Genomic DNA, 14,752 nt, shown 5'->3' with positions numbered 1-14,752 from the left:
GCTGATCAAATGTTATAATCAATTAATGGTATTCCACATCCTTGATTAGAGACTGAAAAAGAATATCCCACAAATACCTAAAGTATTTCTACTATAACTTCTTTTAACTTAAGAGCCTAAATATCCAAGTTACCATATTGAGGGACTCACTATGAAATTTGTTTTATCCTGTAACGCTCATTAAAGGATGTTTCATTCAGTCCCACAGGAACTAAAGACCCAGACCAAGGTTTAAGTGGTGTTCTAGTTAATTCTTCATATAAAGATCAAGCCAAATTATACTCTGTGTGTGTGTGTACACACGTACACGTGCAAGGGCACATAGGCTTGTTCACACACTCCTGCCTCACAACCTCTCGATCAACTAGGTTTACCTGAAGCATTTTGTCAGGGCTGGGCTCGATGCCGGGTGGCATGTTGCTTGGGTCAAAAGCCAACTGTTCAACTTCAGCAAAGTAATTAACTGGGTTCCGGTTTAAGACCAGTTTACCAACTGGGATAAGAGGGTAGTCACTGTGAGGCCAAACCTAAAAATAATGGCATATTCACAATTAGCAGACAACCAACAGAAGGAAATTACGCATAAAAATACCAGCTTTCAAATACAATGAAGCCAATGATGGTAAGTGAAAATAACATTTTTGAATCTAATAAATGGTAAGAATTAAGGTGAGTGCATTGGTTTAATCTTTTGCAACAGTAAACAGGAGTAAATATTGACATTTTCCCTGGGCAAAAGTACATCATCTCATCAAAATTTGTTCCCTGCTAATAACAATATATCAGGCCACCCAGATGAACTCAGTAAAGTTATCAAATAGGAACTGGAAGGGAGATGCTGGTGAGCCCTCACTCACAGGCTAGGAAACTCTTAGGCAGCTCCAACTGTTTTGTACACAACTTATAAATGCTTGACTACAATTTTTTTAAAATTAGGGGTGAAGACACTTTAAAAAGAAAATAATTTAGTTGTTAACTGACTCACCTTAGTAAGATCAAATGGATTAAATGGAAAAGTTTCTGCCTCACTAAATGTCATGACCTGGATGTATAAAGTCCAGGAGGGGTAGTTGCCTGTGGCGATGGCATTGAAAAGATCTCGGAGGCCGTAGTCAGGATCTTCGTGGGCAAGTCTTGCTGCATCTTCAACAGAAAGGTTTTTGATGCCCTGATCAGTCTACAGGAGAAAACAAAGAAGCTCAAGCTGAAACTCATTGGCAAAGTTATAGAACTTCAACCAGTAATCCATTGAGGGATTACGAGTTACACTATCCAAAGACGGGATTTTCCTCGAAACAGTAACTCCCCTCTTCAAGTCTGACACAAGTATGAATTTATCAGTAAGAAATTCTATTTGCTTATCCTGATTCTTTTCAATGTCCAGGGAATCTGTCTATACATTTTATATTTAAAATTAGTCTTTCTTTCCCTTTATGGATTCTACATTATTTGAATTTTTTAAATTGTTGACATATAGTTCACTTTCAATTTTTCGCTCATCTAGAAAATGCTACATTACTGTCTTCAGAAAAGCCAAAACAATTTTTGCTGTAAAGTATATATAACATATAATTTATCATTTTAACCATTTTCAAGTGTTCAAGTCAGTGGATTTCTCTGAGTACATATTGTAAAATGGAGTTGTTGGGTCATATGGTAATTCTATGTTTAATTTCTTGAGGAATTTCAAAACTGTTTTCCAGAGTGGCTACTATTTGAATGTTTATACCCATGCTATTTCCGATCAGAAAAGAAAAATCAAAATATATTTTAAAAGTAAGCAAGTGGTTAATAAAATTAAAGGACTTTCCTCCTTTTTTAGCATGAAGTAATTTTTTAAATTCCCTGTCTTATAATATCTCAAATCAACTACTGAGATTGTGCTTAGCTAGTATCCCTCCACCCCAACTCTCTTCCTTTTTTAACTTTTTTTTTAAAAAAAATCATAGAATCACAGTTTATAGAGCTGAAAAGAAATTCAGTATAGCCACTCAAGCAGTTCGCCAACTATGAGCAACTAAAAGTCCTGGGTTGGCCATAAAGTTCACTCAAGTTTTTCCATAAGATGAACCCAACTGAACTTTTTGGTCAACCCAACAGTATTAATATTCTGACTTTCAAACAAGCCATTAAAACCCAAAGACATTAAGTCACTTTCACCTGAGCTCTTATTATCATCCCATCCTGCTCTTCAGTAAAGTTCCTACTGCTATCTTATTTTGAAAGAGCCCAAGAAGTCAGACACCACATAAATATTTCCTTTGCAAGCCACCTCTAGAAGGCTGGCCGATGTCTAGCACAGAAATCCCAGCTCTCTCTAGCCAGTGGCAAGATTTTTTTCAGCCTGTTAGATCTTCAGAATTAGAATATGGAAGTCACCATCTGCAGATCACCCAGTGAATACACTAAATTGTACAATATTATTATTGCAATACCTTTCTGATTTTAACTGAAGCCCCTGGGTTTAGAAACGCATGACCTTAGGTCAGAATAATCCAGACTGATGAGTCTATTAGATCCCATGCTACCTCAGAGCCCTTGGCTGAACAGACCCGTAAGCATCCCTATTTTCCAGGGCCACTGGCAGCTGCCACTATTACCCAACCTCACCATGACTAAACTGGAGTTCAGAGAACCTTTAATAACGTGCCAAGAGATAATTATCTAGAAGAGGGAAGATGGGAGTTCAGATCGTTCTAACTGCAAAGCCACGACCACGCTAGATGTCCCAGATACAATCACTTAGTCTTGCTCTAAGTGGCACTACACTTCTTCTTTTGGCAATTACAAGCCAGTGGGTCAACTGTTTCCTGTAACTGTTCCTTGCCAACGATTATAGATCCAAATCATAAATATAAACAGGGGTAACAGTTTTCCTGTTTGATATACCCACCTAAGTTGTTCAGATAATGGTTAAAATAGGACAGAAGAAAATAGGTCCCTGGGATATCATTAAGTGGGAGCCTGTATATGTCATGAGTCCACTTCTGTCTCTGCTTATTTTAGCAGATGTATTTGGAAACAAGTTCTTAAGCGACCAGAGGTTTTTAAAATAACCTTCTAGAGTTCCCTGGCAATATTACTTATTCTAACCAATGCCAAAGTCATACTAAAAGAACCCATGAAAACACCTCAATTAAACGATTCTCAAAATATTCCCCAAAAGTAACTGATCTGATCTGATTGTATTAAAGAAAATGAAAAAAAAAACACAAATTTTGGGCTGGAGGAGCGGCAGTGGTCAGGCGGCCCAGCATACCTCCCCAGCTCCCACTGCTGCCATGAGGAAGGTCAGCTCAGAAGTTGGGGAGGGGTAGGGAGAATGAGGAGCCCAAGAAGAGATCTGCAAGGCTGTCAGCTAAACCTGCTCCTGCAAAAGTGGAAATAAAGCCCCAAAAGGCAGCAGAAAAGGATAAATCTTCAGACAAAAACGTGCCAACAAAAGGCTAAGGGGGAGGAGCAAAAGGAAAACAGGACAAGGCGGCTAACCAAGGGACTAAAGATGATTTACCTGCAGAAAACAGAGACACTAAAATATGAGGAGAGCCCAGCCTCTGATGAAGCAGGAAAGAGAGAAGCCAAGTCTGATTAACATCACACACCCGGTACTTTCAGTGGTCCCTGTCTCCCTGCTTGTCCAACCCAGAGGGATGTTTTTTAATCAACTATTTGGTAAATCCAAGTTTCTTAGTAGCTTTAGAAACAGTTTACAGAAGGAGGGAATCTTGGGACTTCCCTGGTCGTCCAGTAATTAAAAAATCACCTTGCAATGCAGGGGACATGGGTTCAACCCTTGCAGGGAACTAAGATCCCACATGCCGTGGGACAACTAAATCCATCTGCCACAACTCATGGGCCCATGCGCCACAACAAAGACCCAGCATGGCCAAAGAAGTAAATAAATATTTAAGAAAAAAAAAAAAGAAGGAAAGTATCCCACCTCATCCAATTTTTAAAGTCTAAATGCTTTAAAAAAAAAAAAAAAAAAAAAGATCATTTGCTGGTTGGTTATTTTTCGGTACAACCAGAAAATAGTGGGGTACTGAATATGGGAGGCTTTGACTGTCCTGGGTGTCAGCTTAACAACTCCATAAATGGGGACAGCTTTTCTATCCTATGATACAAAGCATGTTACATAGCACTTTGGAGTTAGTTGCACACTTAATGTCTTGAACACTTTAAATCACTTCTATGTTGTTTTTGGTAGAATTGTTCCCTAAATAAACTCCTGGATATTGGCTCTCTTTATCAGAATCTTATGCACCCTGTAACATCTTTGGTTGTGGAAGTCTAATTTTCCTAGTAACTTTGTTAACATGCTATGAATGACTGAAAATTCAAGTATGTAGTATATATGATATTAAATTTTGAATTAGTGGGACTTATGATATAACAGCATATTAACATTTGAAACTATTGGTGCTTGATACCCCTCAAGGAAAATTTGCCTCCAAATTTTAAGCTAGAAAATCACTGAAACGTTTAGAAAAGAATCACAACTACATGATTTCTTTAGATTTTTGGTACATATGTTACAATTGTGTACAAATTAAAATGTCTGTATACTGATCCTCAAAACAACCAATAAAAATCTCAATTATGAAAGAAAGAAACAATTTTTGTTTCCTGAAATTTATAACTGATTTTTTAATGTGTGATGTTAATAATAAATCCTTTAAAAAATAGATGGATGAATTTAAAAGTGAGGAGAAATATTTTTGGAAAGATAGCATCAGATGTTGAAAATGAGAATGAGATTGCTATTACAAACAAGAATGTCCCAATTCTGTCTTAAAGCTCTTCTGGACCCCAAAAGTATCTGAACTCAGAACAGCGTACTCAGGGCTATGAAAGGCAAAGCAAAAACGTAACATGCGACTGTTTGCTAACACCTAACTCTAAACTCCAACAAAGAACTCTAGGCTAAACCAGGTAGGAATTTCCTTTTACCTAGCTGGGAGGCTTCTATTATCTCTTTATCTTTGATCTAAAACCTTAGATCTTCCTTCTCCAGGGAAAAAGATATATATTAATATGCACCTGCCAGCACCAGAAATGTTGAGAGCCAGCACAAAATGAGCACTTGCCCAAATATTTATGGCAGAGCTCCCAGGGTCCAGAAAGAAAAAGCTAGACTATCGATAGCAGCTATGTGCTATTAGCCACATGAAGAGACCAAAGAGAGACTACTTTGTTCTAGTCGGGCAGCCTGAGTGTTTACTCAGGCAGTGGCCAGTAAGATAATCACGGTCCTAATCAACCAGATAGATACTTGTCATTCTTGGGGGCGGAGGTACGGGAAAGGTGGAGAAGGCCAGGCCTTGATCCTTGCCCAATCCTCAGGAGAAGTAAGGAGACGTGGGTGGTAGGAGCCTTCCACCCCCTTTGCCAAAGGTGACCTGTACCTTATAATGGAATTTGCAATAAACTGCCTCTCCATTGGCATTAACCAGCTTGAAAGTATGCGATCCATATCCGTTCATGTGCCTGTGTCCATCTGGAATCCCTCGATCACTGAACAGGAAGGAAACCTAAGGAACAGGAAAATCAAGGGTCAAATTGTTCAGTTTAAATCAAAACATATTTTTAAGACAGTCCTAAGTTTCCAGAAAAATCTCTCAATGACATGGAACATACTAGCCAAGTGCTCACAGGAAGGGTTGCCATTTGGAAAAAATATCAAACAGAAGAATTTTAAAGCAGAAAGATTAAACAGAAATCACTAACGTCCTGACTCAAAATTCTATACAGAAAAGCTAAAACAAATCTGAAAACTAGCCTAATTTGTTCACATTCTAATTTAACATAAAATTTGTTTGGTACTACTTTCCCTTCATTTTCCTAATACAAAGAGCTTGACTTCCTACAAGAAACTTTAATCCTTAATACTGTTAAATATCAATTGATAAGGGTTCTAGTATCATGCAAGGTCCATGAATGGGGAAAGATGAATAAAATCGTCATTATAAGACTCTTCAAGGACCAAGAAATCTGAGGAAGGCTCTCCAAAAGAAAGTCAAAAATCAACTCCAATAAAATATCCAAAACTGGAGAAAACTATATGAGGCATAATTAACAGTTCCTTATCAGGTGACATAGTGAAAAAAAAGAGGCATTCCCACCTGATGCAGAGACTCAGGACGCAGGCTCCAGAAGTCCCAGACCATGTCCGGATCCTTCAGGTGTGTCTGAGGGTTTCTCTTCTGGCTGTGGATAAAGGACGGAAACTAAATGGAAAAAGAGAGGGAAAAAAACCCAAAAGTTAAGTTTAAAGGACTTATGGTGTCTTCAGTTCAGTCGCTCAGTCGTGTCCAACTCTTTGCGACCCCAGGAACCGCAGCACGCCAGGCCTATGGTGTCTTATACATTGCCTATTGCTAGGTTTACAGATTATCGTTTTGAACAATACAATTTTAAAATTTTAAGCTGCAAAACCCTAAAATGAAATTTACCCTCTACACGGTTTTGAGCAGACTGCCTCTTTTTATTCATTGTCCAAGTGTTGTAAGGAAACCTGGATCATTCCCATCAAATCAGTGAGCCCCAAAATGCCAAACTAAGACTAATGATAATTGTTGACCTTATAAAAAGATACTAAATACAGAAGGAAATGTAAAAGGCATTCCAGCCAATCCCAATCAATGTTCTCTTCTTTCTGCTTTTCCCAGGGCTTTTCCTCAAATGCCAATCTATACAGAGTATTTGAAATCAATTTAAATCAACAAATATCTGCAGAGTGTGAAATAATTCATCACCTACCAGTAGAGCATCCCTGATGAAGAAAATGGGGGTGTTATTTCCAACAAGATCCCAATTACCATCTTCTGTGTAAAATTTCACTGCAAAGCCACGAGGGTCACGCACTGTGTCAGCTGAGCCTGATTCTCCAGCTAGAAGATTCAAATGGGGAAAATGAAGCCTCCACTACAGTACTCTGCATCCAGGAAGCCTCAAGTCATAAAAACACTGGGATCTACCCTTCCCAACTTCTAGAAGTATATTAGGTATTTAAGTGCCTGGGTTATTATTTCTACTACCCACCAGCTAATTTAGACTGAAAAAGTAAACAAAGAAATTAGCTGAGAGAAATAAGAAAGTATATATAATTACAGCTGAAAATATTATCCATTTACTGTAATAAGATAGCTTTGTTCAAACAGGTAATTAAAAATTAAAGTAAAATAAGGGAAGAGAATAATTATGAAGATTAAGGCAGTGAACAAAGAGAATAAGCAAGTTGTCAAAATTATGAGGTTAATATTAAGAAAATGAGTCAAGACAGAAATTTTTATCCTTAATTTCATTTCCTTTTGCATTTCACAGAATTATAAAAATGCACAAACACAGACTCATGCAGAGGCAGAATTAATCAGGCACTGTGGTATGCTGAGATGCAACCTGATAGCTCAAACTCTGACTAGCTCTGTAACATGAGAAAAATCACCCTCTCAGAAACAGAAATAACCCCACCATGCAAAGCATTAATCTATCTACAGATTATAAGCAGGATCAGTACAACACTAACCACAGATGGCACAGAATTAACCCTCAATAAAGGGCAGTTGTTCTCATGGCTGTGGAGCAAGACCACCACTTCATGATCCGTTTGAGGCAACCACTCATTGGAAACACTCTCTCCAAATGTCACAGAGTTGCAGGGGTGAGCTCTGCATAAGCATGATTTCCTAAGATCTCTCAACAAACAGAATTATAAGTAACTTTCTACATGTCTTAAAATATTTTTTCTACTGTAAAATGTTGCTATACTTTGGAGAAGTGCTTGTTTCCTATTGTCTGCTAAGTTTTTTCTGGAAACTAAGCTATAAATGCCTTAGATAAAATACAGGGTTGAGTCAAGCAACACCAGTAATGCAAACAGACCAACTTACCAACAGTGGAGAAGCGAACTGCAATGGGCGTCCTCTTTCCAATATGCTCAAACACCTTCGCCTTGGAGTATCTGGTAATGTCATGTGTGACCTCAAAGTAGCCAAAAGCCCCTAAGGAGAAAGACACAGAAACTGGCATCACAAGACTATCACTCAGGTCACCAGGCCCGCAACAGGTATCTGGGTGACAAGAGAAACCGGTGATTTAGCACTGGCCTTCTGGGAGCTTCCAATGATGGGAGAAGGGGAGATAACCAAACATAAAATGATGAGAGCAAAATGCAAAGCCCTGCGTCACTCAGGGCTAAGCTGAGAGCTACAGAGCCGGAGCCAAAGAGGAGTGGAGCCAGAAGGAACTAGTCAGGGTTGCCAGGAGAACAAAGGGTCTGAGAGGCCCTTCAGGTACAAGTAGGATCTAGGAGAGAAAGAACAGGGGAGAGAGGAGGAGAAAACACACGGAAAGGCTGAGCACTTAGGAAGCTCACCACAGAGCCAAACAGCAACCTGAACAGCATATCAAAGGCATGACAACAGCATATCAACAGCATATCAAAGCCCCACCAAAAAAAGCTGGAGAAGATAGAACGGGAAATAAAGAAACTGGGAAGTCCAATACTTTGGCCACCTCACACGAAGAGTTGACTCACTGGAAAAGACCCTGATGCTGGGAGGGACTGGGGGCAGGAGGAGAAGGGGACGACAGAAGATGAGATGGCTGGATGGCATCACCGACTCAATGCACATGAGTTTGCGTGAACTCCAGGAGTTGGTGATGGACAGGGAGGCCTGGCATGCTGTGATTCATGGGGTCGCAGAGAGTCGGATACGACTTGAGCGACTGAAGTGAACTGAACTGAAATGGGAGTCCAACAAAACTTCTTCCTTTCTATCAAGCTTTCTTTTTCCTATTGAGTTTTTTTTTTTTTTTAAGATTCGCAATATTTAAGTAATTTATTTATTTATTGGCTGTGCCATGCAGCCTGTGAGATCTTGGCTCCCCAACTAGGGACAGAACCCAGACCTCCCGCATTGGAAGCTTGGAGTCCTAATTACTGGACTGCAGGGAAGTCCCTCCTTTTGAGTTTTTAGCTTTCTTTTAAATACCATCTACATCTTTTGTTTCTGTAATAAAAGCAAGATAAAAGTTTTACAGAAGTTTTGGACAAAAAGGAAAAATCACTGCAAAATCACTACAGCACATTGACTTTGCACAGTTAATTCCAATATTTATCCAGTTAAGTGCACCACCTTAATCCAGTTATAATTACAGTATGTCTATGTCTGTATTTCCATATTTCTCATTCTTTACTAAGATGCATAATGGAATAAAAGGAAGATTACTTTTATTTTTAGCAAAATAAAGTATTTTACATGGAAGGTTCAATCCAGGGAAATAACCATCATTTAATTACTGACTCCTCTATTGATGGGCATTTTTGCCTTTCTCCAAGGAATGGAAATTTGGCATTTCTCTTAAAGGAACTCTGATCCTTTGAGAAGTAATTTTTAACTCAGGTGTTATGAAACAGTCCTTTCCCAGCAAATGAACACAGCTCTCACCTGCTCCTTTGGCGTGCACGACTCTCTCAGGAATTCTCTCCCGGTCAAAGTGAGCCATTTCATCAGTGAAAACCACATCCTGGACGAGAAGGGGCCCTCGGGGCCCTACCGTCAGAACATTGAGTTTGTCTCCTACTGGATTACCGGCGCCAGTGGTCAGGACATCAGGTTTCTAAGTGAACAGGAGAGGAAAGGAGTGCAAGAGAGTCAATACCATCACACCCTCAATTTCCACTGTCACAGGGCACATCGTTTTGCATTTTTTACATCTGCTACTCAAACTCTTTTTAAATTTCCTGTGTGAAAAGTACTAAAATGTTACAAAACATGCAGTTGCCTGAATTTATAATTGGGTCGCAGAAATCCTAAGAAATGCTAAGGAGGACGATATCTAGATAACTCACTAACCTGCTCCCCTTCTGTTCTAGGTACAGCCACCAGGCTCCACACAGGAAACCTCAGGTAGAGATTCCCCTAAAAGGGATTATATATCATATGCGTTTAACACTGAATGTCCAAACTCATAATGAGAGATGGTCCCCAGGGAAGCTATGCCTCCACATGCTTTACACAGATTTTCCAAATACTTCCTGACCACCAGACATGTCAAGGCGAATCACCCTATACAGTGCAGTATGCTTCCCTCAAGCAGTAGGTACCAGCCATCTGCAGCATCTCTTCTCAATTCCAAAAGAAGTCACTGGCTTTTGTCATCACCGAAAATAAACAGTTACTGGTAAGATGGATTACAGTATTAATTTTCTAAAGATGCCAAATGTCTACGAGATGAGATAGGTTGTTTCACTGTAATTAAAAATTAGATCCACCCATTTTTCCCATTTCTATTATATCAGGAGCCCTTCAGCTGTCTCTTCTCTAGGATGGGAGCAGCATTTTTAAGTCTCATGTGATCCCAGGCAGCTTCATCTTGCTCTGTGGTCACATTCTGCTTTTGACAGCAGCCAACTGCCTCTCCCATGACCTTCCCAGCCCACCCCTGGCTACCAGCAAGTTAATCAACTTTTCATGTGCAAAAAAAATAAAAATGGCAGGGGAGGGGGGCCAGCCTGGGGGGTGGGGGACTTCCCATAAAGGAAAAAAGAATGTGAGAGAACACCAAGCTCGGTGAAAGGAACGGTAAACAGGTCAGAGGGTCATTTCCATCTTTGCATCCCTAATACAGGAAGGCTGAGAAATTAACGAGACCACATCACAAGGCTCCTCCTCAGGACCAGGTCAGGGTGATAAATCCAAAAACAAAAACTACACCCAGAGGAGGCAGATGCAGAGCCAGCTGGATGAGGGGATGAGCGAGCTGAAGGACTAAAGAACGAGATGGTCTCGCCTCGTGACAATGAATCATGGAATCTTAGTGCGGCAATGCTGGAATGGTGCCATCACCGGGCCTCCTGCCCACCCAATGTAGGAATCTCCTCCATGACATCCATCCCCCCGAGAAATGAAACGTGGGTTTGTAGGTCAGTAACATTCAGCATCTCTTCTAGTTTCCTGGTCTAATAGATCAACTGTCCTCTCTTTTAACACCTTTCCAAGCCAATGGATATGCAATTTGTCTTTAAAACAAGTGTGGCAGGAAACGGTTCAACAGTCAGCAAAACAGAATGGAGGTCATGGTCAAAGACCAGGGAGGAAGAGACCCCTGACTTCAGGCGGTGCTTAGGGTAACAGCAAATAAGAGATACTGAATTTAAACAAAGAGAGTATTCCCTAGATGAAAAGAAGGACACAGTATATTCACTGAGATGGTGAGAATTAACAGAGTTAACGCAATGAAGCTTTACTAAATAAAGTAAGTGAAGGTGGAGCTGGGAAATCGACCATCAAAAGCAAACATTTTAAAGTCATTTCTGAAAAAAAGCCAGTTCCATGCAGTGAGCATTGCAATTAACCCCAGAATAGATACAATTTGTTTTGATTTTTGTTTAAATCAAACTTCCAGCATTCTCAAACATTTCGAATAATTTTGAACCTGATGCTAGGAAAGATTGAAGGCAGGAGGAGAAGGGGAAGACAGGATGAGATGGTTGGATGGCATCACCGAACAGATGGACCTGAGTATGAGCAAGCTCTGGGAGTTGGTGATGGACAGGGAAGCCTGGTGTGCTGCAGTCTGTGGGGCCACAAAGAGTTGGACATGACTGAGTGACTGAACTGAACTGAACTGAACTTGAAGTAGAAAGCAGTGAAAACCAGCCCTCCTGGGCTACAAGCAATGACAAATATGTCCCAGAACAGCAAGACCTGGAAGATAGTACCTGTTTACACGAGTACAGTCAGGTGAAGCCACTCCCTGCACGTGCTGAGAAAGCCCGAGGTGATGACAGGGGAGGGGAGTGGTAGAGGAAGAAGAGAGAAAAAAATGAAAAGCCTACCAATGGCAGAGGCAGCAACCGTCTGGCACTGGTGATGAGAGCAACAGGTCAGCGGACTTCAGCCAGAGGCCGGGAAAGACAGGGCAGGAGGGAAATATAAGTGGGGACTTGTCTGTTGGTCAAGGACATAAGAAGCAGCCACGGTGCACCTGGGTCTCATTCGTTCAACAGCCTCAAGGCGGACCCTCTGCAGGCTGGATGGCAGGGGCGGGGCGGTGGGGGAATGGATTTAGCATTAGGGCCCCTCAGGTGACTCATTTCAAGTCACTCATTCACCAGCTGTGGTCCCTGTCCTCCCGGTCCCCACAGACCACAGAGCCCAGCAGAATGTATCCCTGTGACCTGCACACACAAGGGTAGAGGTCTGCCCACTCGGAGGAGGGTAGACAGAGGCCTCCTGAGGACAGTGAGTGCCAGTAAAACCAGAAGAATATAACCACACCCTGGAGCCCATGCCCCTGTTATTCACCAGCATCAAACAAAAGAAACAACATCCCGTGACGCAAGCTCTGGGCTTTCTCTAGGGATATGATGGAGGGTGGTAACCATGGGTCCAAAGCTAATCAGAAAGGACAAACACACAGAATCAGTACAGCCGATGGGACTGTACCTAGTGTCTCATTTCCCTTTGTAACTACCACTTCTCGAGCACTTGCCATATGCAAGGCTTTTTTCCTAGCTATCTTCATTCAAGCCGCTCAACAACCAGTGAGAGGAATATCATCGCTTGTTTAGTGGGCGATGCCACATGCTCAGCGTATTTAATAACTTCACGCAGATTTCTGTGTGGCAGCACACAGGAAAGTATGGAAGGGCAAAGATATGTCTGCCAACTTGCTGGTTATAGGGTTTTTGTTTTTTAAATTTTTTGGCCACTCCACGTGAGATGTGGCATCTCAGTTCCCCAACAGGGATTGAACCTGTGGCCCCTGCATTGGAAGCATTAACCATTGGACTGCCAGGGAAGGGCCTGTTTTAACTCAGTGCAAGATCACTTTAGAACTAGAATTTTTTTACGGACAGAAGAGCTCTTCTGTTGATAGATAATTCTAAGAGCTCCCGCTCTGGGAAAGCAGCATCAGCTACCTGTTAATGTGTTTAAATCTTTCTGGCTGCCAATTCCTCATGACAATCATACATGCTTCTCCTGGACCACTCTTCCTGCCCCACCCATGCCGCCCCACAAGCTGGGCCAAGGGCATCTTCCTGTGCCCCACAGAACAGATAATCTCATTGCCTTAATGCTCTACGGTTTTTTCTCTCGAGACAGTATACTCTTTCTGCATCTAGAGCCCTGCCACAAGTGCACAACCAAGGCTGAGGATTCAACAAGGGAATGAATTAAACTATGGACTAATATGAAATCGCCAAGAAAGATTATTTCTAAAAAGGAGGAAGAGGTAACAATAGTCCATGTCTCTCCCTGCACCTTCCCTCCAAAAAACAAAAGGGAAATATCTCAACTTATAGCTTCCAATTCTTTTTCTTTTTTTAATTTTTTATTTATTTTTATTTTAGATGATGCTGGGTTTTCAATGCTGTGCAGGGCCTTTCTCTAGTGGGGACTACTCTCTAGTTGTGGTACGCAGGCTTCTCATTGCTTTGGCGTCTCTAGGTGCAGAGAAAGGTCTCGGCATTCAGACTTCAGGAGTTGCGGCACACAGGCTTATTTGCCTCTTGTAGAATCTTCCTGGATGAGGGATGGAAGCCACGTCCCCTGTCTTAGCAGGTGGATTCCTAACCACTGGACCGCCAGGGAAGTCCTGTAATTTCAAATTCTGATGAAAACCCATTAAACAACCTTGTCATAAAAACTGCTCCAGCAATCGGCAACAAGTACTTTGGCCTGGTTTAAAGGTTCGCACCATGATTAGAAAGAGAGGTTTGAGATTAAAGTAAAATTCCACTTTGGCTTTGCTGTTTGTATTTTTTGGCTCAAACTAAGACAAGGATGAAGAAATTTTCCTGGGAGCGGTCAAGATGGCTTTCTCTGGTGAAATATTTTGTCAACATAGTTGCCACTGGTAAGTGCCCTCTGCTCACAGAATTTCCAAGAACTCGCTATGGTAGGCTTCTTTTTTCAAACTGAAAAAGAGGGGTCATACAAACTGTCCCCAGCTTTCAATCCCAATAGAGTCATAATGTCAGCTTTATATTCTCAGAGATCAGTATAGAATATACCTATCATTTTCTAGCAAATCAGTGCCTACAACACACCCCGTTCAGAAAACCAAAGACAGCCTTGGTCCTCAGGTCTCCTTGGTCCTCGAGTCCGGGGAGTTGGAATGACAGTGGGGTGGGGTTCCAGGCCTCCTGCCCTGATGCAAGGAAGCGGGGAAATATCCCCTTGTGGGGCAGTTTGGGAAAGGGACCCAGGCCTACAAGGGCCCCACGCTCTTCCCTTTGGAAGCCAGTGGCCACAGCAGCATCTACTCCCCTGGCAGTCTCCAGAGTTGCCCAAACACAAGGCGCAAATAAATTCAAATCAGGGAAACAGTCTCAGCAGGCCCTCTTTGCCAAAACTCCTAAGCCACATTCTCCAGTTAAGCCTCAGCTTATAATGAAGATGATGCCGGCATCTCCTGCCATCCCACTGATTCTTTCTTTGCCTCTCTCTGTTTAGGTGTGAAAGGCCTTACTAGACACACTCAAGCTTCAGAACAACAAATATCAGCTTGCTCTGTGGGCACTGTTCTACCCTCTACTCAGGTTATCACATTTAGTCCACCTCTCCAAGGTAAAGACTGTGATAATCTCCACTATACAGAAGAGGAAACTGAGGCATGGAGAAGTTATACAACCAGCTCAAGGCTACCCACCTAAAATGGGCCAGAAGCAGAGTCTGAACACAAGCTGACTGGCTCAAGGACCCAAAAGCATACACTATAGCGCCTCTCAGAACAGCACAGC

At 41.6% G+C, this 14,752-nt stretch overlaps 1 protein-coding gene across 3 annotated transcripts in view; it reads right to left on the bottom strand.

The window, feature by feature from the left end:
- Positions 1-14,752, bottom strand: part of CAT (catalase) — a 36,708-nt gene that overhangs the window by 13,962 nt on the left and 7,994 nt on the right. For all 3 annotated transcript variants that reach the window (XM_060400055.1, XM_060400054.1, XM_004016396.6), the window contains exons 2-8: positions 9,450-9,621; positions 7,890-8,000; positions 6,760-6,890; positions 6,123-6,227; positions 5,406-5,531; positions 986-1,177; positions 375-527 (exon numbers count right to left, since the gene is read on the bottom strand). In XM_060400055.1, the coding sequence (XP_060256038.1) occupies positions 375-527; positions 986-1,177; positions 5,406-5,531; positions 6,123-6,227; positions 6,760-6,890; positions 7,890-8,000; positions 9,450-9,507 (876 nt within the window). In that variant the 5' untranslated portion in view covers positions 9,508-9,621. The remainder of the gene's footprint in view (positions 1-374; positions 528-985; positions 1,178-5,405; positions 5,532-6,122; positions 6,228-6,759; positions 6,891-7,889; positions 8,001-9,449; positions 9,622-14,752) is intronic.

This window comes from Ovis aries, chromosome 15 (genome assembly GCF_016772045.2).
Source record: "Ovis aries strain OAR_USU_Benz2616 breed Rambouillet chromosome 15, ARS-UI_Ramb_v3.0, whole genome shotgun sequence".
NCBI classification, from domain to species: domain Eukaryota; kingdom Metazoa; phylum Chordata; class Mammalia; order Artiodactyla; family Bovidae; genus Ovis; species Ovis aries.
This window is presented reverse-complemented; position numbering and strand designations above follow the sequence as displayed.